Consider the following 20899-nt stretch of genomic DNA (forward strand, 5'->3'; position numbering starts at 1 on the left):
GGTCTTCCACCCAAGATGTAATGAAGCAAACCACTGTTCATGTTAACAGGAAAAAGATGAACATTTACATTTGGAGGCCAAAAAGCAAAGGGTACAAATAGAAGTCTGCTCTCCTGTTGTTGTTCTTGACCTCAACTTAGGGAGACCCAGCTTCTGTCTACCCCCTCACCAGTGAGTAGTTTTGGCAGAAATTCTCCAACCTGACATAAATGGGCTGACTTCTACTGGCACAATAAGTGCCCTGAGTAATATGAGGTCTACTTAAGAGGGTGAACATACTTGATACAAATAAAATATACTACGTAGTATAATATTCAATTCATACCAAGGATCATTGAATGTGGCATATGCCTCGCCAGTAGGAAAGCGCTGAAATAAACAGAAGATTCCTCTCAAAAGATTGTTCCCTTGTTGTATATTTGAGTAATTTTAAAGCCTCTCATATGATAAACTTGTTTTCCAATTATGTTATTTTAAACTAAGTACTGATTGGGGCATGAAACAACCATAAGCAATGGCAGTTTGGGGATGTGGAGAGAGTCACCTAAAGGAGTTAGTCAAAACAAAAAGGAGTAATAGAAAATTAACATATATTTAGTCATTTTTCCTAGCAGTTTTTAAAACATAGTCTAAAATGGTTATCTTTGGAGATTTAAATGATTTAAATACAGCAAATGTTTACTTCTGGCATAGGATAAAATTCCAGTGAAAGAATCAGGCACAGGTTTAAAAAGAGCTGCGTCTCCAACAACTTAAGGGGGAATATGATGGGATTTAAACCGACTCTGGTTTTGATAAAAACAAACAAAAATGCAGATGTCAAAAATGACTATGAAGAGTTTGAATAAAAGCGTAAGCTTAAAATGGAAAAATATCATATTTGTAAATGTTATAAATTATGTGTGTGATTTTAAATATACATGTGTTACTAAATTAATCTGTGAAATATTACAAGTAGACATTTGATAATTCACTAGTATCTATAAATATGTACATGTTTAACTTGTTCCTAAAACTGAAAACTTTTTATTGGGAAAATAGGGGAATGCCTTATACTCAAGATCATGTCCTACTGTGGCATATATAAAGCTGAAAGTTCTATGAAAGACAAAATGTGTCTATCTAACACAAGGGAATGACTAATTAAATCATGATGCAACCACAAAACAGACTATTACATACCTGCTAAAATGCATGTAGGAAGAATGTGAATAAGCAGAGGAAATGTTTATTTTACGAGTCAAATTAAAAGCAGGATGCAAAATTATATAAGCATGTTGTGTGATTTACTATGATAAAAATTCATAAGAGGAACACATAGAGAAATATTAGAAGAAAGGTTTTAAAATATTGATAATGATTACTTTTGAGGGATGGGATAATGGATGTCTTCATTCTGTGTTTTTAAGATTTTCTGTGTGAGTATATATTATGTTCATAGTGATATGACTTGCTTAAAATATGGAAAGCTTCAGTTCTTGTCAGTCCTCACATGTTCTAGAAATACCCATACTCTCCCATCACCAACAATCAAATTTGAGGAAATTACATCACTCCAAAAATTAATGCGCTAAGGAGGCTCCTCAGGAAGTTTACCATGCAGGCTCAACCAGGGTCCAAATCCCAGCCCCTTCTTTTATTAACTACATTACCCTGGGGAATTCACTTCACCTTTCTATGTTTTCTTATAAAATGGACTAATAATAGAGATGGTCTCACACAGATTCTCAGTGGGGGTAGAGGTGGGGAGAAATGTTTTACATTTCAGTAACAGAGAGGAAGAAGACTGAGAGAGACAACAGTGTAAAAAAAAAAAGTGTGGAAAAAGAAGAAATGATAAGATAAAACTGAAGAAAGGCTGTCGGAAATCCAGTAGAGAGAAGAGAGAAAAGAGGAATTCAAAACTCTAGCGGGACTGTTGCTATCCTGGGGAAGGGAGGTTGGAGGAAGGGGCCTAAATTTCCTACCAAATTATCATAATTTTGGATTTGATTCAGTTTCAGAATTGTTGAGCCTCTTAGATGAGTTTCCATTTTTATTATGGAAAGTATGGTAGTGCTTCACATGGTTGGGGAAAAATTCATGGAATTCATTGACCCTTGGGGTGGTTCAGGTTGAAAACAAAGAACTCCGCACTGAAGCTGAATGCGCATTTGGGTGCTAGAACCAACCTCTGAGACATCGGGTTCCCTGAGACATGAGGCCCTCAGAGCTAGATCCACTCACTTAATTGGGGTTGGCTGAGGAGTCCCATCCAATGTGTACACCAAAGAATGTGGGTATAGGAGGCTTCCAGGAACAAAAAGAGATCAGAACCCAAATTCAAGGTTTCTATGCTATAACAAGATAAGGATATATCTCATTATTAGATTCTATTAAGATGTGGAATGATTATTAAAGACTAAAAATTGTTTTAAATTCATAACACCTATTGTTTCCTACATATTAAGTGAAAAAAAAGTTACCTAATATTATGTAAGGTATCACCCTATTTTGGTAGTGAGGCAGATATATGCATAGGAAGAAGAAAGACATATGCCATTATAAAATATTAACAGCTAACATTTATTGAATGTTTGTTTTAAAAACTGGTAGAAATGTGAGCAATTTAAATATTATTTTAATTATTTTTCTATCAGTACTTCCTAAATTATCTGAAATCAGTATGTATGACATTGCAATAAAGAAAAACAAGTTTTAATGCTCTAGTGGGCACCACATCACTTAATTTACAATGAAAAGAAAGATTAGCATCTCCACCACTGCAAACATGGACAAATAAAACAGAAAATAATCCTTCACCAAACATTTGGAATAAATCTTTGAAAAGGAAAAAAAGAAAAAAATGTAGCTTAGTTACCCACCAACCTGCAGGATGTTAGAGAAAGTTTCAACATACATAGTTAAAAAACTGAAGGGTTAATTTATCATCATGCTGGGTAAAAACAAAAACAAGAGGCTTGCAAACCTCAAAATAGTTTATTGGCTTTGAAAACCAAATCATGTTATATCATACTAAATAGATTAGAGGTTCAAGACTTTATAGCGTTGCATTATGTTGGCAAGAATACATAGAAAGCTCAGTTCCTACCTTTATTGTTAATAGGTTTCTAATCTCTGACCAGAAATTTATAGTTTAGAAATGGCAACACATCTTAAAGATTAAAGCCATGTGACAAGTAGTTCATGTCCCTTAATAACCAAATCACATGCCTTAGATTGGGGTAGCTTATCTGCCTTTTCCTTCTATATGGTTTCATTGGTAGGAAATACTTTATATCCCTATTACATGAATGATGAATGGGACCGTTGGTTATGGTCTGTTATTTGCTTGGCTGTAGTCAATATGTTTTCTTTGGACAGGGATTTCTGTGATTTATCTCTCTCCTGGCCTTATCACTTATTAACTCTGGTAGACAGGAAAAAGCCAAGGTTGTATATAAGGCCTAGTGGCCATTTAGACCTCTAATGTCAGTGAAAATATCCCTTTTAATGATCCTGTTACACTAGCTACTCAAGTCCTGATTACACTCCACTCCAAATAGGAAATAAAGGTCATATTTCTTGGAAAGTATGTACATAAAATATGCAAAATAATATGCTTCCTTCAGACCAGCTTTATTCTTTGCAGAAACGGCTTTCATTTTATAGATGTCACAGAAGTACAATGGGTACTTTTAGTGATTCTTGTTGTGTTGTCCCCATTATGGCACCAACAGTGTTTAACTTTACAAACGCCAGAGGGTTCGGGATCACCTATCACATCAACATATATCAGATCAGGAGCAATCACATTTTGTGAAAAAAAACTCCCTTCAGCAGAGGAGATGAGGTTTGGGACTTGCCCTCTGGATTGCAAAAGCAAAAAGAATAAATATTCCCTCTGCCTTGAATTCTTTTCTTTGTGTGTAAATGGCTCATTTGGAGTAATATTCAAGACATGTGGACAGGAGCAGCCTGTTAATTTTTCTTTCTTCTTGATTCTTTTCCAATTAGGACACCACTAAGGCAGAACTGCTAGTCAAGTGTTCATTACACAGCTCTCTCTCAGCTGAATCCTAAGTGAAAACAATCTGATATAAGAGAAAACACATTCTTGCCTTCCTTTCCCTGATTCTTCCTGAGTTTGCTTAGGCCTGTCTTTCTAACAATTAACATATGTGTAGAACATTACCCTTTGCAGAACATTTTCATGCCCATTCTTTTCTTCACTGATACTCACAAGACCCTTGGGATGCCCAAAGGAGGAATGGCCCCTCCATCCATTAAGCTGAGGAAATCAAAGGCCTGGTAGCATTAAGCGCTCTCTCTTTCCCTCACCCCTGCATTGAACTCATCTCTAGGTCCTATGTCCTCCTTAATACCTCTCAAGTTTTCTCACTTTATTCCATTTCCACCCATTACCACCCAAATCAAAGTCACCAAATCTCTCTCCTAAATGACCTCCTAACAGGTCTCCCAATATCTATTCTGGTTTTCTGAATATCTATTCAGCCAGAGAGTTTTGCTTTTGTGTTTTCCAAATTGCAAATCTAGTCATGTCCATTGTCATTTCTGACACTTCAAGGACTTCCCACTGTTCTTAACTCCTTCCCATGACTTATCAGACTTTGCATAGGCTTGTCTCTGACCACTTCTCCAGATTTCTTTGTCACCATTTTCCTCTCTTAGTTCTGCAGCCTCACTGGAATGTTTTAGCCTTCCAAGATATCGCATTTGCTCCCATTCAATGCCTTCTTACATGCTCCTCTCTGCTGGAACACTCATTCTCTTTCCTCAACCCCACTCTTAACTGACCCTTCATCTATTGCCAGGTTAACTCTTAATCATCCTTTAAACCTCAGCTAATCTTTTCCTAAGGAAAAATATCTCTAACTGACCAGTTGGGATTCTTTTGTTATATGCTTGTTGGAACTCAGTTCCTGTCTTTCTTACTATTTGAAATAGTAACCTTATAAACATCTATATTCCCTCTTAGACCATAATACAAACGAGAACAGGAATTGCGTCTTATTTTGCTCAATATTGTTTTAGAATATTGCCAAAAGTGGTTTTGAACATTGCCTAGAATGGAACAGGCTCTCCACAAATATCTGCGAGTTGAATGAATGAACAATGGGAAGTGCTAAAATAATAATTAGACCCCAGGGCTTTTGATTCCTACCCTAATGACTAGAAAGAAAAAATTTCTTTAATCATGATGAAATCTGGCACTTATGTAATACCAAAAAAACTTTTTTTCTAATGACCAATTCTTTGGATTTTCAAAAGAAACATTCCTACTAACTGCTTCTCTCTTTTTGAGTTTACTTTTAGGGAGCAATCACATTGTACCAGGCACTATTAACACTGTATTACATATACTGACCCATTTCCCTCTCAGGTATAAATACTATGAAAATATTCCCATTTTACATGAGAGAAAATGAAGAATATTTATAATATGGATCCAACCCCATTTTTTCTTTAACAGGAATTCTAACTACTGTGTTCTCCTGCATGTAAAACTTCAAGTAAAAGGGGATAGATTCTTAATTAACAGCTCTTATTTACATTCTATGTCATCCAGAGCACAAAAATCAATGAGGACCCATTGATCCTGGCAATATGTCAATCAATTATAAGAGAACATCTATTGCAAGTAAGATATGAGTCAAGTTGCTTCAACACAGTGTACAAAATAGTATAAGATCAAGGAAGGGTAATTCTTTCCTCATAGAGCTTGTGGACTTTTAGTAATTTGTGTACTTAAGAACAGAATGAAAGATCTAAAGACATAAAGAAGTGAATAAATAAATGAATGGTCTAAGCACATACAACAGAAGAGATCCAAGGATATAAACTTCCCTAGTCAATCAAGATGAGCCATAGGGAACATCAAGTCTCCTAGTGCAACTGGCTCATTTTACATTGAGGAAACTGGAATGTGGAGCATGGAAGCAACCTGTTCCACATCTCAGAGCCAGTTAGCATCAGAGCTGGCACTGCCAGGCCTCCTCGATCTCAGCCCAGTGCTCTGCTCACTATACTAAAATGTCCAGAGAATATTTCAAAAGGGAAACAGAGTCTGAGCCTGATCTTATAAGGGAATTACCATGTCCAGAATTGCTAAATATGAAGTGTCCTTGAGGCCTGATGACAAGACTGGTTTGAGTGGAGCTGAATGTACAAGGAGCCATAGGCTTTGTCAAGCTTGGGGGTTGGGCCACATCTCACATACAGAGGGCAAAAGGGAAGCTTTCTCTGCAGGGTAAGGCTATGATAGCGGCTTTTTGGAAGACTACTTTGACAATGAATCAGTGTAAGAAGAGACCAAGGAACATGAGATTCATTAGGTACAAGCTCTTTACTTCTGCCTTATAATTCATAACTTTGTTTATCCCCAGGGTGGCAGCTTTCATTTGTGGAGGAACTTTTTAAGAACTAGTTTTCTGGCCTTCAACCTTTTGAACCTAGAGTTGAAGCAATTATAACGTAAACACCTTTGAGAGGACTGATGATAGACTGTACCCATGTTACTATGGCCTCTAGAAGAAGGGCTGAAGTTTGAAAAGAAGCAAGAAGACAGGTGTGTGTTTTTCCTGAAAACTCAACACCAGAAAAACTTTATAAACCAGGTCTGCCTTATGAAAGTATATATCGTTTGAGGTTATTCCTGAGAAAGTATTTATTATATCAAAATTGTTGTATTCATATTTATAAATCTCTTTTTCTTTGCTCTTTTTAGTTGCGGTTGATTAGTGTTACTTGTTTCTTTTATTTATGGATATCTACAGTTTTGTTACTAAAATCCTAAAGTACATTTGTTAGCCCTCTAGGAAATGATGGTGAAGATAAACAATACAGGCAAAATACTTACACCATGGTAGGAACTCAGCAACAAAAGAAAAGATTAATGAATAATAGTAATAGCTATAATTTATTAATGGAAACTACTAGTATCTGACTAGGTGTTCATACTAGCTCATGAACGATGCTTTACATACATTTTCCTGATACTAAGACGAGCCCTGGTAAGGGATTATTCCCTTGTGAAAATGAGGCAACTGTGGTTCAGAGCCATCACATGATGTCCCCAAAATAACCTCCATAGTAGGTGGTAGAGCTTGAGCATTTGATCCCTACCCATCACCTCTTGAACCTAAGCCCAACTATGCCATATTGTCTCCTTGGGAGGGAGAGAGAAAAGAATGGGAGAAGGAAAGAACAGTGGGAAGAAGGGATGGAGGAAGATAAAGGGAAGGAGAAGAAAACAAAAGAAATAGGGAGGAAAAAAAGGAAAACTTGAAAGACATGGTACATGTCATCAAGTTCCACAGAGCATATTTAGACAAAATGGCCCTTCCTACATGCAAAGCTATTTTAAGCATGAGGTACAAACAGGAAGTATTTCCAGGAAGAATTTTCATTTCAGAGTTAATTCTGAGATTAATATACAGGGATTTGGGTTAGTCCTTCCACAGGGGCAGGAAGTTTAGTGAACAATCCTTAGACTGGCAGAACCTGGTGGTAGAATGATCTGAGAAGCGGCCTAACCAAAATCTGAGCCATGACATGATCATTCCACTGGGGCTGTCACCAATTGGCAGAGCTGGATGTCAACAGCTTTCTGTGCATACCTGGGCTAGTCAGACACCATCCTGGTGGCTTATTCTTCTAGTCATAGTTTCTCCAAAGATAAGAGCCTTTCCAGTAGAGGAAGAACTGCAATGATGTAAAGTTGCATTTGGATTTGGCCACTTCTTATCAGGAAAACCAACTCCAGAACTTTGAGGAAGCATCTAAAGGCTCCTTAGAATCCTTTATCAACTCTCAAGGTTACTTAAAGCATAGCAGAAGAGATTACTTCTAAAAGATCCAAGACTCTTAAAAGACGTAACTACAACAGGAAAACAAGCTGTGAGAACAACAAAGGTACTGTGAGAGACCTCTTTCCATGCAAGTGGAGATTTATGGTGGATTTACTTCCTATAGGTCTGACTGATCACTTGCCGTTAGAGGGCTTTAAAAACAGTCCTGGTTTTTTTTCCTTCTAATGAAGGAAACATTATTCCTTCTATTAAGAAACATTATTTAAAATTTCAAGTCAGCTCTGATCTGAATTTACATAAGAATAACTGGACATGATAAATAAGATCTGGGAAGTACTATTTGTTCTGCTCAACTTTGGATTCACTTTGCTCCCTCACTGGGCAAATGCAGAGACCTGCACATCTGGCAGCTAAGAATGCCTCCTGCATCCCTGATCTGAAGAACCAATGATGGAGAGCAGCGTTCACACTCCTTATAAGTGGAGCCAGCTTGCAGGCAATCTGTGTTTAGTCAAATCTTTTCCTCCTTCCCCAAAAGTCTGCCTTTATTTGCATAGATTAAGCCATGCTGTTCCTGACTCAATTTTGGATTCTTCGAGACTTCCACATATACATACCCAAACTCTCACACACTCTTAGAAAACTGTAACAATGTTTAAGTTTGGGTTGTGCGGTTCAGTTCTAGAATATTTCCCTTTTGTGGGGGGGGGGGGCAGGGGGAATTCCAAGTGCCATTCCACCAAGAAACAGTAGGGTTGGCTTACTCCATCCATAAAATCAAGCTTCACATCTTGAAATGCTATGGAAGTTAAACAAAATGAAGTGAGCGCTTCTATAGGCAGATAGAAAAGGATCGCTGCACATTTACAATGACCTGAGTGGTTGTTTGGATATAAAGAACAGAAAGGTTTTCTGACCCATCTCTGCCTTGGTCGGTAAGTGGTGACAAGTATAGAGGTAAACTGAGTAAATCACGGGGGCCAGCAGCACCAGCTATGAACAAGTGACCCTAGGTAGCAGCATTTAATGCTAATCAAGAGGCCATGTGTAGTTCACCAATTAAAAAAGATTCCCCTTTGAGCCTGTCTTCGGATTCTGTGTCTCCCTCTCTCTCTGACCTCTCCTGCTCACACTGTCTCTCTCTCTCAGAAATAAATTTTAAAAAAAATTTTAAAGTTTTTTAAAAAATGGGGCACCTCCAAGGCTCAATTGGTTAAGCATCCGACTTCAGCTCAGGTCATGATCTCATGGCTCATGGGTTCGAGCCCCATGTCGGGCTCTGTGCTGACAGCTAGCTCAGAGCCTGGAGCCTGTCTTCGGATTCTGCGTCTCCCTCTCTCTCTGACCCTCCCCTGCTCATGTTGTGTGTGTCTCTCTCTCTCAGAAATAAATAAGAAAACATTTAAAAATTTTAGAAAAAAAGGTTACCTTTTGTTAGAAATAATGTAATGCCACAGCAAGCTAATAGCCAACTCTATCAGTGGAGAAGTTTTTGTGCTAATTTCTTCAAAATTTTATTTTCCAACATGGAGAGAAGTTAAACTCTCTCCTAGAATACTTAAAAGACTAACTCTTCTTGTCTATTTCCCACAGTTTGAGGTAAGATCAGCAAAAGCATTTTTTCATATGTTAAATTTCCCGCACACTTGAACATGTGCATACACACCAAGGATTTATCTCTCTTATCCTTAACTACTTTGATAGACCTGCAAATCTGCCACTTTTATCTTTGATCTTAATTCCCGTATGATATGAGTTTTCCAAGATGTGATTTCTTAAATTGATGGCAATTTTTTTAATGGTTAAAAAAATTCCAGATCATAATGGGTCCCTAGCTATTTTCTTTTGAGAACTTAAGCAATTTAGCGGGGATGATTTTTTTTTTTTTAACTTTTATGGCCAGGTGGCTCAAGGGGATATTTTGCTGAACACTGATTAAAAATAATTTCTTCTAAATGAGACCTGACCACAAAATGGAACCATTAATGGGCAGGGATGTTGTCACCAAAGCGGAATCATGCCTGATTGCCTCTTGTACCTCCTACCACACAAGCATTTTCTTCTTCTTTTTCTTCTCCTTTTTCTTGTTCTTAATAGCAGAGTAAATAAGCAGCCAGCAAGGCCTAAATGTTTTTGGCCAAAAACAGAGTCCAAACTCCTCAGAGAAAACATTTGGCCTCTGTGGTTTTGTAATATGTTCCAGAACACCGAGTTCAGTGAGGAACATTGTGAAAAACTCCCATCCATCGGAATGATGGTGGGGAATGTTACAGTATCAGAAGTTTCAATTGGTCCTTTTCCTGTAGGCCCATAATGAGGCTTGTAAAAAAAAAAATAGTGCTATGTGGAAGTTCTCATGGGAAAAATGAATGGCAAGAAATCCTAGCTTTAAAAGAAACAGCTAATCTGCTAGTTTGATTGTTCTTCAAAACTTACGCTGAACCAATGAGCCTAATTAAAAACACTTGGCCTACTTCTATAAAGCATCATAGCTTTCTCTATGCTTCGTTTGTATACACCACAAAACTCCAGATAGACTATTATTTTTTCAAGTGCTCACTAACAAAGTGCTGACTTTGTTGGGATGGCTGAGCTAATTTCTTGAACTCAGTGTGAAACCTTAGCTAAACAAAATTGTGGTAATTTTCCTTAATTTGTAAAAGTGATTGGAGTGCAAACAAAATTTTCCTCTTGGGTCAATCCTATAATTTTCAATTAACTAAAACTAATCGTCAGGCAGGCACCAAACCTGCATTTTGTTTAAAGGGCTGGGAGGCATTTCCAAGGGTCAGGATGCATTAATTGTTTTTATAATTTTGAGAGAGAAGGAGAGAGAGAGAGAGAGACTAAGAAGTATAGTTGGTTTTGTCCTTAGTATTAAAATACAAAAGGAAAGATGCTTTGAGGTAAAATGTTACAGCAAAATAAAAGTTGTCCATTTAATTGTATGGTTATAAGTAGGATGTGTTAGCAGAGTTATCTCTTCGCTGCTCTGGAGCCTCTTCACCTGAGAGCAACTTATGCTCTATACTTGATCAGACTTTGTGGTCCTCCATTGAACGAAGATGGAAATGCGGGACAAGTTCCTGGAGATAGTTATGCAAGAATGACAACACAAAGCAGGGGGCCTAGAATGTCACTTCTCTTAGTGTGGTCCCTGGACCAAGATCATCAGCCTCACTTGGGAGCTTGTACTAAATGCAGAGTCTCGGTCCCACCCAGAGCTACCCAGTCAGAATCTGAATTGTAGAAAGAACCCTGGGTGTTTGGCTAGCACTGTAATCTGAGGATCTCCTAAAGTACACACTGGGCCTTTAGGCTGCATACTTGCATTTCCACAGTGAACCAGCCTGTTTGTCTCCATCTGATGGGTGATCAATTCACATTCACTCTGCAACCCTAGCTTCTTACCACAAGGCAGGTCCATGTGCAAAGGCTGTCCTGGGAGGGCAAAATGTAGTTTACAGGAGAAAAAAGTGCCAATTTAGAATGAAATATGAAAACTATCCAATGCTCTTTAATACAAATGTTATGACCAGGCTAGAAGAAAGTCAATGCATTAAAGCATGTCCCTAATTCCATAAAGCAAATAAACCCCAAGACAGATGGCTTAACATCCATATGGACTCAGAATTGTCTAGCACTTCTTCTCCCTTTCTTTATTTCTCATGCTGCTTCTTCTGTTATCCAACCACTTATTTCTACTGATCCTATCACTCAACATGGACACCCAGGTGGAGTATTAAATAATGATGATGATAATAATAATAACAGCAAGACACTTGATCATATATATGGTGAAATGGACAAAGAAAGAGGGTCTTGGAAACTAGATTATAAAATAAAATGCACACGTATACAGATAAGATAAAGTAAAACACTCACAAAGCCAGGGAAAAGCTCTGTGTTCACTGTCTACAGTGGTTCTTACCTGTGTAAATGAATCTTCCTGGTGTCCCTTTGCAGAACTGTTTCGATTTGTAGGACAATGTGACTTCTACAACACCAGGGATGTGCCGAGGAGGGGTCTGCACACGGATGGCATGAGGAGTAATCAGCTAGGGAAGACATTGGAGAGAAAACTGTCACTGCAATATGTAAAGGACTCATTTCACAGCCTTCCTATCAGCTCTCAATAAACATAGCTTTAAAACACATAATTAACCTGTCAGTGTTTACATACTATCTTGATGGAACCTGTATCAAAGACACTGACAACGATATTTACAAGTGCTCTGAGCACAGCCACAACTTTATCTGAGTTTCCCTACAGAACAGGCACTCTGCTTCCTGGTTTGAAAAGTGAACATGGCCTAATGGAATGATTCATCCACTACAGGATATCCTTTGGAAAATCTCTGTTTAGGACAGACACCCAAATCAGAGCTGAGCTCTACCATGCCTCTCCAGAAGTGGGTGGGCCTGGTGTTTGAACTAAGCCCTTAAACATGTGGAAAACACAGAAGTAGGAAATCGGTGGGCCAAGGCACTCTGATTAGCTGCAGAGCACACGTATGAAATACCCCTAAAGACCATTTGGTGCATTAACTACCAGAGGCACAATCAAAGAGCTTTAAAGGGGAAACCGAAGAATCTGCCTCCCTGGAATAGCTTAGAGATCTGGCAGAACTAAGGACTGTCCATAAAAGGGAAATGGAAGGTTGGGGAGGGGGCTGCAGAATGATCACCGGTCCATTATGCAATGCCACGTGCACAATGAGAAAGTTCATTTCTGAACCCTGATGGCAATCAGATTACACTGAGAAGCAGAATTTATTTTTTATTACTCTTATCTTTGTTTATATAACTGAAATGTCATTAATGGTCATAAAACTGGCATTATCTGGTTCTTTGAAAAATCTAGCCCTGGTATTTGACTGATTGACCTCTGATGGTGCTGGATTCTACATGTTCTCTCTCTGTGGTATCTACAACTGCTCACTTCTTGACTACTATCAGGTTCATTTAATTTAATATTTGTGGTACTGAGTCAGTATATAATGGATTACTGCTTGAGTTTGCACTAACTTATGTTATGAGGATAACTTAAAAAATGTTTTTGTTTTAATGTGCAAACCAGACCCAATTCACATGTTTTGCCCAGAGAATTACAGGAAACACTATGAAAGAACCACAAGTGACACCATAAGAAACAACGGGTCAGCCCCTGGGTCCCACCTGGGTAAACCATCCATAACACCAAGTCTTGGGGAAAAGAATCAAAAACGTTGCTACTATGAAAGTCCACAAGTAATTTCTGTCAAATACTCCTTCTTGAAACATAAAGAAAAGGTCATCTGCATAAAAATCATTTTAACTTAGCATTTAGAATGCACCCGGGGGGGGGGGGGGCCCTGCGTGGCTCAGTTGGTAAAGCATCCAATTCTTGATGCCTGCTCCAGTCATGACCATGCAATTCATGAGATTGAGCCCATGTAGGGCTCTGCACTGACAGCATGGAGCCTGCTTGAGATTTTTTTCTCTCCCTCTTTTTCTGCCCCTTTCCACTCATGCTCTCTCTCAAAATAAATAAACTTAAAAAAAAAAAAGAAAGAAAGAAATGCCTATCCTTTTCCATAGAATGTGTGAAGCTCTGGCTTATTTGCTGAAGACACAGAGAAGATATTTCAGTAAGATCATGCTTATGTGGAACCCCTAGAGACAGTTCATATCCATGCCTGAGAGCTGTGAATGACTAAAGTTGTAACCTGAAAAGCACATAAAAAAGTATTTACTTAAATTTTTGCCCTTTTTATATTTAATTTCTTCCAAATTCATTGTATTTTTTCTAAAATAAGCAAAGTATATACACTTTAACTTAATCTTGATAAATCAAGATCATCATTTGGGATACTTCATATTGTATCTTGCTGTAATATGGAAAAGCCTACTGAGTGACTACTGAGGTATGAAGAGCTGTTTTCCCCTCACCAAATGACCCTGGATAGCTGTGATTTTTAAATTATTTCTATTTTGCTCAGTGTCTTGTCTTTTTTCTCCTACTGTCCTTTGCACCTTCTAATCTGCTCTTCCAATCTTTAAACATCGAAATCAGGAAATCAAGTTTACTACTGTATAGAGAATAGGAGAAAGAAAGAGGCTCTGAAGGACAGTAAAAGATGAACTTTCAAAATCAAATGCATGTTTAATTTCAACTGGTCAATAGTGTTTCTGCAACGTTGGAATTAACACGTGTTGAGTATCTAGGAGGTATCTACTACATTGCTGAGGAATGTACACACAGACACTAATTTGGTCAGAATAATGACCAAGTTATCGTTATTATTATCCCCTTTTTTTCAGGTGTGAAAACCCAATCCTAAAATGACTAAATTGCTTGCACAAAGATAAACCTTCTTAGCACAAGTTAGAGCAAAATCGGACACTGATGGAGAGCAAAAGATGGCAGGGACAAACACTTCTACCTAACCATAGAGATAAAACTGTTCATTGTTAAAGGAAGTAACAAACTCAAAATTTTCAGATTCCAGGACTGTGTGGGTGTTTTTTTATATCCCCATGCTATATCCATTTTTCACTTGCTGCCTGGTCCATGGCTGTGTTTTTGATGATGGAGGTTGCCATACTGTTATATTCCAAGTAGGTGGTATGCTTCTATTTTAAGAGTTACATTAATTCACAACAATACTTAGAACATTCAGCAGTTAGAAAACACTTCACCTGCCCTCCCTTTCAGGGGAAATCAATTTTAAAAGATGGAAAGATACTAATAGATAGATGAATAGAAACATCGCTTTAAGTATAAGGACATATATACTATGAGCTGCTACACCAAGAACCAAATTCATGGGCTTTCTAAATTGATTACATAGGACTGTAGTGAAACTACTGACTTAAGAGTGAGGTGTTGGCATTAAACAGTAGGTGCAGGAAATTGATACAGACTTTCATTTACTATTTCACTTTCAATTTTAATCAATTGCCCTAACTAAAACAGAGATTCCTTCCTGCAATAACTATCCTTCAAAAATGAGGTAGAATATGAATTATCATTAAAGAATGAATTTGTTGATGTTTTCCTTGCCATGGACGTTAGTCTGCAAACTGCCTCTGGCATTGACACATGATATTGATGGCTTCCAGAAGAAAAACATTTCTTCTAACCTCTATCAATTTGAAAGCACGGGCTTATTTACTAATCACCCAGAGAATCATAGACCTTCTTGCTGGAAGGAACACTAGTAATCATTTAAAACTAGCATTCTCATTTTAACAACCAAAGACACAAATGTCTAGAAAAATCTATTGGCTTCAAAAATTAACTCAACACCTTAGGCAAGAACAAGGTCTAGATCTGGAAGTTCAGAGTCCAAGACAACCACCACCACCCACCACCATCTCCGGATGGATAATTTCCCACACTGTCCTAACGTGGTTGAACTAAGGCAGCCATTCCAAGCAACAGAAGGAGGAAGGACTCTGGTAAATCTAAAATTTCCAAACGCCCATCATTGGAATACCACTTTCTCAGTTTTGCCATTTCTGTATACCACCTATACAATTAAGTACTTAATGTTTTTTAAAAAAATCAATTACTTTTTTGTTTAAAATAACTTATTTTAAAAGGAAACTTTGTATCACTACCCCAGCTGGAAAACTGGTGTCCGGGCCCAAAAAAGAAGGTATTACAGATGGTAATTTTAAAGTTAATATGATGTTCTAGCTAAATAATATTGACAACCTGAAGCAGTTTATTGAACAGGGAGACTAGCTCATGTTAGATATTACAGACTTATTTGCCCCGAGACGTTCTCCCTTAACATAACTGAAGGATTAATAGACAAAATAATAATAATAACTTTCTCATTATGTGATTCAGTTCTGGTCGATGTCTGTGTGAAATCCAAAGCTGTCTCTTGTACGACCAGAGACATATGCTCCACACTTTGGGAAATGCTGTTCTAAGTGATTAGAGAACAGATTCACTCTTGACTTAACTTCCTTAAACTGCAAACCAAACCAGTTGAGCTAAAAATAAATATTCTTATGAAACTCTAGCATCTGAAACTACTTTCTCTCTTGTTGGAAGTCTACTTTCCTCACCTTTGTGACACTAATCATAAGACCTAAGACATGCATGTCTGATGGTTTACCAAAGCTTTTTCACATTCACTGTCTTTTAAAACCCACCCCTGCAGGAGATGAGAAAAGCTGAAGGTCAAGCAAATTTAACTAATACTTTTAACGAAAGAAAACCAGTATCTTGTGCTTGAAAATAAGTGTTTTCTAGAGTTCTTCTCTTATTCATTGGTTTCCTCAGTTGCCAATGTTTCCTTTCTGCCAGCTTACTAACTGTTGACATTTTACAGATTTTGTTCTACATTTCCTTCTCTTTTTACTTACCTAAGATTTCTTAAGTTCACTCATTGGCTCAACCACCTCAGCTAAACTGACTTCTAAATCTACACCTGTAGCTTTGATCTCTTTGACAGAGCACCAAACTTTTATTAGCAACAGAGTAACAGAATTCCCCCAACATGTCTTACAGCTACCTCAATCTCAATGTGACCCAAGCTAAATTTATCATCTTACTACTTATAAATGTATTTTTTTGCTCCTGTGTTTCTCCTCTCAGTTAAGGGAATGCTATACTTTGAATCATCCAAAGTAGAAAACTTAAAATCATCTTTATTTCTTCTCCTTTCAATTTTTCTTTTACTCGTTTTGATTTTTCTTCTACTGAACTCCACCGGCTCTTTGCTTCACCACTTTCTTCTGTTCTGGTTGTCGCCATTTCTTACTCCAAATAATAGTATCATTGCCTTTTAAGTGGTTTCCCTCTACTTCCACTTTTTCTGTCAGAATTCTCTTCTTCAAATACAACCTCATCATGTCGCTCTCTCACGCAAATGCTCAAGTGCCACCTTTCCATACAGTATATAATCCAAACTCTTTAGCATAATATTCAGGGCACTGCAATGTCTGACGGCCAATCTCCCTTTCTACCTACTTCCCACTTGGTCTTTCCACTTTCTGGAGAGTAGAGCATGTGGACACAGGAACACACCACAGCCCTGCCTAGCACCTTTGCGTTGTTGGTGTTATCCCTGCCTAAACATTCTCCCACTGATATTCCGCTCATTCGTTGAGACCATATACTCTCTCGTCTAATAAGTTTTACCCAATCTTAAAAGTCAGAGTTATTTGCACCTTTATATAATTATGAGTTATGTATAATTTATATAATTATAAATTGATAAGAATCTATATCATTATGACATTTATACTATAACACTTAATATCTGATTTTGCTCTGTGCCATAAAGAATTTTTTACACACCTTCTCTCATCAGATAGCTCCTGCGATTGGTGGCAGGGTCTAATTCATATTTATATCCTCTAAAGTATCTAATGCAATGCTTTACATACAGGATAATTCCAAAATATTTCTGGAATAAATACTTAACATAAATTAGGTCAGAATTCTACAGGAAGTTTGACTCCATTGGCATAGCAGTCCCTATCCATAAGCATTCACTGTTCTTCACCTGATAATATTTAACTCTCATTCCCTAACCAAATCGTGCTTAAAATGAGTTATCCAACTGGCTCAGCACTCAGGTCCCGGCATGAGACCACTGCTCAGATTTCCTCTAAGTGGCAAAATAGAAGAGGACGTCTAAATGTCTGTGACTCCTGTGAGAAGGAATAAGGGGAATGGAAAGAAAAGAAGGTTAAGAAAGTAACACCAAAAGAGCAGCTCACAAAAGAACCAGGCTAAATGTTAACAGTGTTTGTTTCTCGACTGATGGCATTATATGTAATTCATCTTCTCTCTCTCCCCCCACCATGGTGTGTGTGTGCGTTTGTGTGTATATCCTTGTATATACTTACACAGGAAATAATCACGTAAATAATCCTGGAACAAGTAAATTCGTACATTCACAGTTACTACTTTTATTATTAGAAAAAATATTGCTAAATATCAAAAGTAGAATAATATCGGTTTTGTGTAATATCTATTGCATGTAATTATATAAGAATTAGGTATATATTTGCATGGAAAAAAGACTGAAAGGAAAATCATCAAAACCAGAGAAGTTACCACTAGATTGCAAAGTTATGGGTAATTCTATTTTTCTCCGTGTACCTCTTTGAATTCTCTAACTTCTCAACAATAAGAGTGCATTAATATCATAATCAGAAAAAATAATTTTTAAGCATGGCATTCTGATGAAAGGATACACATGGTCTCTGCAAGGCCCCAGGAGAGGCTGCCAGTACACCAGAGACATGCGGCAGCAGTGACCACGCTCCCTCCAAGCTGCTGGTGTGAGCAGTTTCTCTTTTCCAGACTCAGAGCACAAGAGCCGAGGAGCCCTATCTATGCTGGTCAGCCAGTGAAGCTGCTTGTGGTGAGAGATGGAGCACACACATGGAGTAAGTGGACAGGGCCTGTCCGCCACAGAAGTGTAAGAAACAGGAGAGAGGAGGGCCTCCTGGGTGGTTCCTACTTCAGCTCATGTCTCACAGCTTGTGAGTTTGAGCCTGACATCGGGCTCTGTCACTGACAGCTCAGAGCCTGGAGCCTGAATCCAATTATATGTCTCCCTCTCTCTCTGCACCCCTCTCAATTGCGCTCTGTCTCTCTCTCAAAAGTAATCAAATAAATAAATAAATAAATAAATAAATAAATAAATAAATAAATAAGAGAAAGAAAGAAACAGGAAAAAGGAGCTCCTCTGTGGATAAAGGGAGAGTTGTGGAGGGTGCAGGGAGGTGGATGCAAACTTCCAAAGAGGCAGTCTGAAATTTCTGGAGGCCCAGAAGAAGGGTATGGGAATGAACAATTCTCTAAATAGTTTTTATAAAAGCCTCTTGCAGGATCAAATGTCTGACCCACATGGTAGGTAAAGGAGAGTACCTAGTATTTTAAAACATTAATGGAAACATGTTGCAGGATTCTGGGTCAAAAGGGTAAGTCTTCAGCATTACTGTCCTCTCTGAGAGCCAGTAACACTCTAGTTCACACTAAGTGGAGGACAGTGGTGACCTTGATGGTGGTTTCTGCAACAGTGGCCTTTTGCTGTCATCTGACTCTGTGCCGAGTGTTGTGCAAGGCTCCTGAAGTGATTTCTGTCCTGCGGCATTAGGGACAGGGATGGGCATTTAGCTGGCTCACAGATGTGGAAGATGAGTTTCAGGCAAGTTAAGAAACGGGCTCAAGAAGTGACAAATGTGTCTGACTGATGGTCACCATTGTACAGCCACAGCTGTCCCTCCCGACTACTGCTTATGGTTTCTCCATAATTGCTGTCACGTGGACTTTTCACCCTGTCTCTGCTGTTGACAAGATGGAAATGGTCCTCAGCTTTTCCTACATCCTCAAAGGTTCTGGGAACACAGTAGGTACTCAAATTAGCCTTTTTCGTTGTTCAGAGACTGGCTGAGAATTATTTCTCAGCAAAGCAAAAATGCAATTCCAAGATAAGCCTTTATGGGTGTTTTCTAACCAATGGGACTATATGAAATAAATGCAACTTGAAGTTCCAAGCCACAAAGCCAAAGAAATAACTGGGATTACTAGAAAGTATACTAGTGATGTTTCCCTTACTAACCTTAGGACTTAATATTTTGGCCTAAATCACTTTCAACACTAAAAAAAAAAAAAAAAAAAAAAAAATCCAAACAGCAAACATAGGCTTAAAGAGAAGGGGTAAAAACAGAAGGCAAGGCAAAGTTTCTTCTCTGGAGAAACAATTAATACTCAAGACTAGAAAAAGCCTAAAGTGGGCTCTGGAGCAGTGGTCTTTAGATGTTACCCACTCAAGGTTCTAACATAGGCTGGCCCATCTGCCCACTGTCACACTCAGTGCCTCAGTTTACTCATCCCACACTGCACCGGCCTATCTCCTCTGTGGGAGTACTTATAATCATGTTAAATATGCTTTGTGTTTGGGTAGCGCTTCTCTAGGGACCCTAAAGCACTTTCCAGATTAATTTTTTAATTTATGTATTAATAATTCTCACAGCATTCTCCCTCCTCCTCAATTAGGATAATAATATCCATCTCTTTTGAGATAGGCAGGGGGTGCTGAGTGATGGACATGGAACAGACATTTAAATAAGAAAACTGTAACACAAAAGCATAATTAAAGCCCCAAAACCAAATCGACTAAGGATTTTTAATGAGACACCACAGTAGTAATGACCAAATAACAAACTAATTTTTCCTCCACTTTGGAACATTTATCTTTCTATAGTTAAATACGGCATTTAAGAAATATTATTTTGAGGAGTTCCTAAAGGAAGCTGTAATATGGAAAGTGTATCTTTGTGGCAACCATGGTAGTTGAACCTCCATATTACACCCCTTCTCCCCTGCAGTGGATGCCACATAAATCAGGGGAAGCCATCTCTTCTGAGTTCCTCAGTGCATTCTGGTTGTTCCCTAATCAGAGTTCGCTGGGTTTCGTAACAGATTTTTTCATCTCCAAGAATTGCCTGTCTCAAGGGCAGTATATGATTTCTCAGAGAACGTGAGAGAAAGCCAGTGGAAGCATTTACTGTTTCACAAACATTCTGGTTTCCTTTTGTCCTTTCAAGAAAATAACTTTAAACCAATGTTTAACAAAATATGTGGGGTCACATGAATTCCCAAAGATAAACTTTATGTGTGAATGTCGGAGGAGACTTGAAACGAAAGTCTTGGGAACGGAGTTAAACAGGGGATTTAAAACTTAGCTTTTGAATCGTCGGCAGTATTCCTTCACCATGTCTGAAATTTCTCTCATACATAGAGACAGACACAGATACATAGTAGAGAGATGTAGATATATTTTCCTATTTATTGCCTGCATCTCCCGGCTAGACTATAAGCCCCTCGAGGATATGAACTTTGTCTTTCTTGTTTCCACTGCTATGTTTCCAGTTTTAATAGTGCCTCAATAATACTTGCTGATCATTGAATGAATAAATACCATAATGCTATTAACTACCACTAGTAATTTTGGGTAGAGTCAATAAAGTCACTTGTAAATCTACGAAGAAGAAATAATACCACTCCATTCAAAACACTTTTTTACTGAAAAATTCTGCTACTTTTATCCTTTCCCCCACCAAAAAAA

The 20899-nt window shown here is 38.0% G+C and overlaps 1 protein-coding gene across 2 annotated transcripts in view; it reads right to left on the bottom strand.

Annotated features, from left to right (window-relative positions):
• Positions 1-20899, bottom strand: part of EBF1 (EBF transcription factor 1) — a 388391-nt gene that overhangs the window by 68558 nt on the left and 298934 nt on the right. For both annotated transcript variants that reach the window (XM_077780761.1, XM_077780760.1), the window contains exon 8: positions 11743-11869. In XM_077780761.1, the coding sequence (XP_077636887.1) occupies positions 11743-11869 (127 nt within the window). The remainder of the gene's footprint in view (positions 1-11742; positions 11870-20899) is intronic.

Source organism: Crocuta crocuta, unplaced genomic scaffold, assembly GCF_008692635.1.
Source record: "Crocuta crocuta isolate KB4526 unplaced genomic scaffold, BGI_CrCroc_1.0 scaffold343, whole genome shotgun sequence".
Classification (NCBI taxonomy): Eukaryota; Metazoa; Chordata; class Mammalia; order Carnivora; family Hyaenidae; genus Crocuta; species Crocuta crocuta.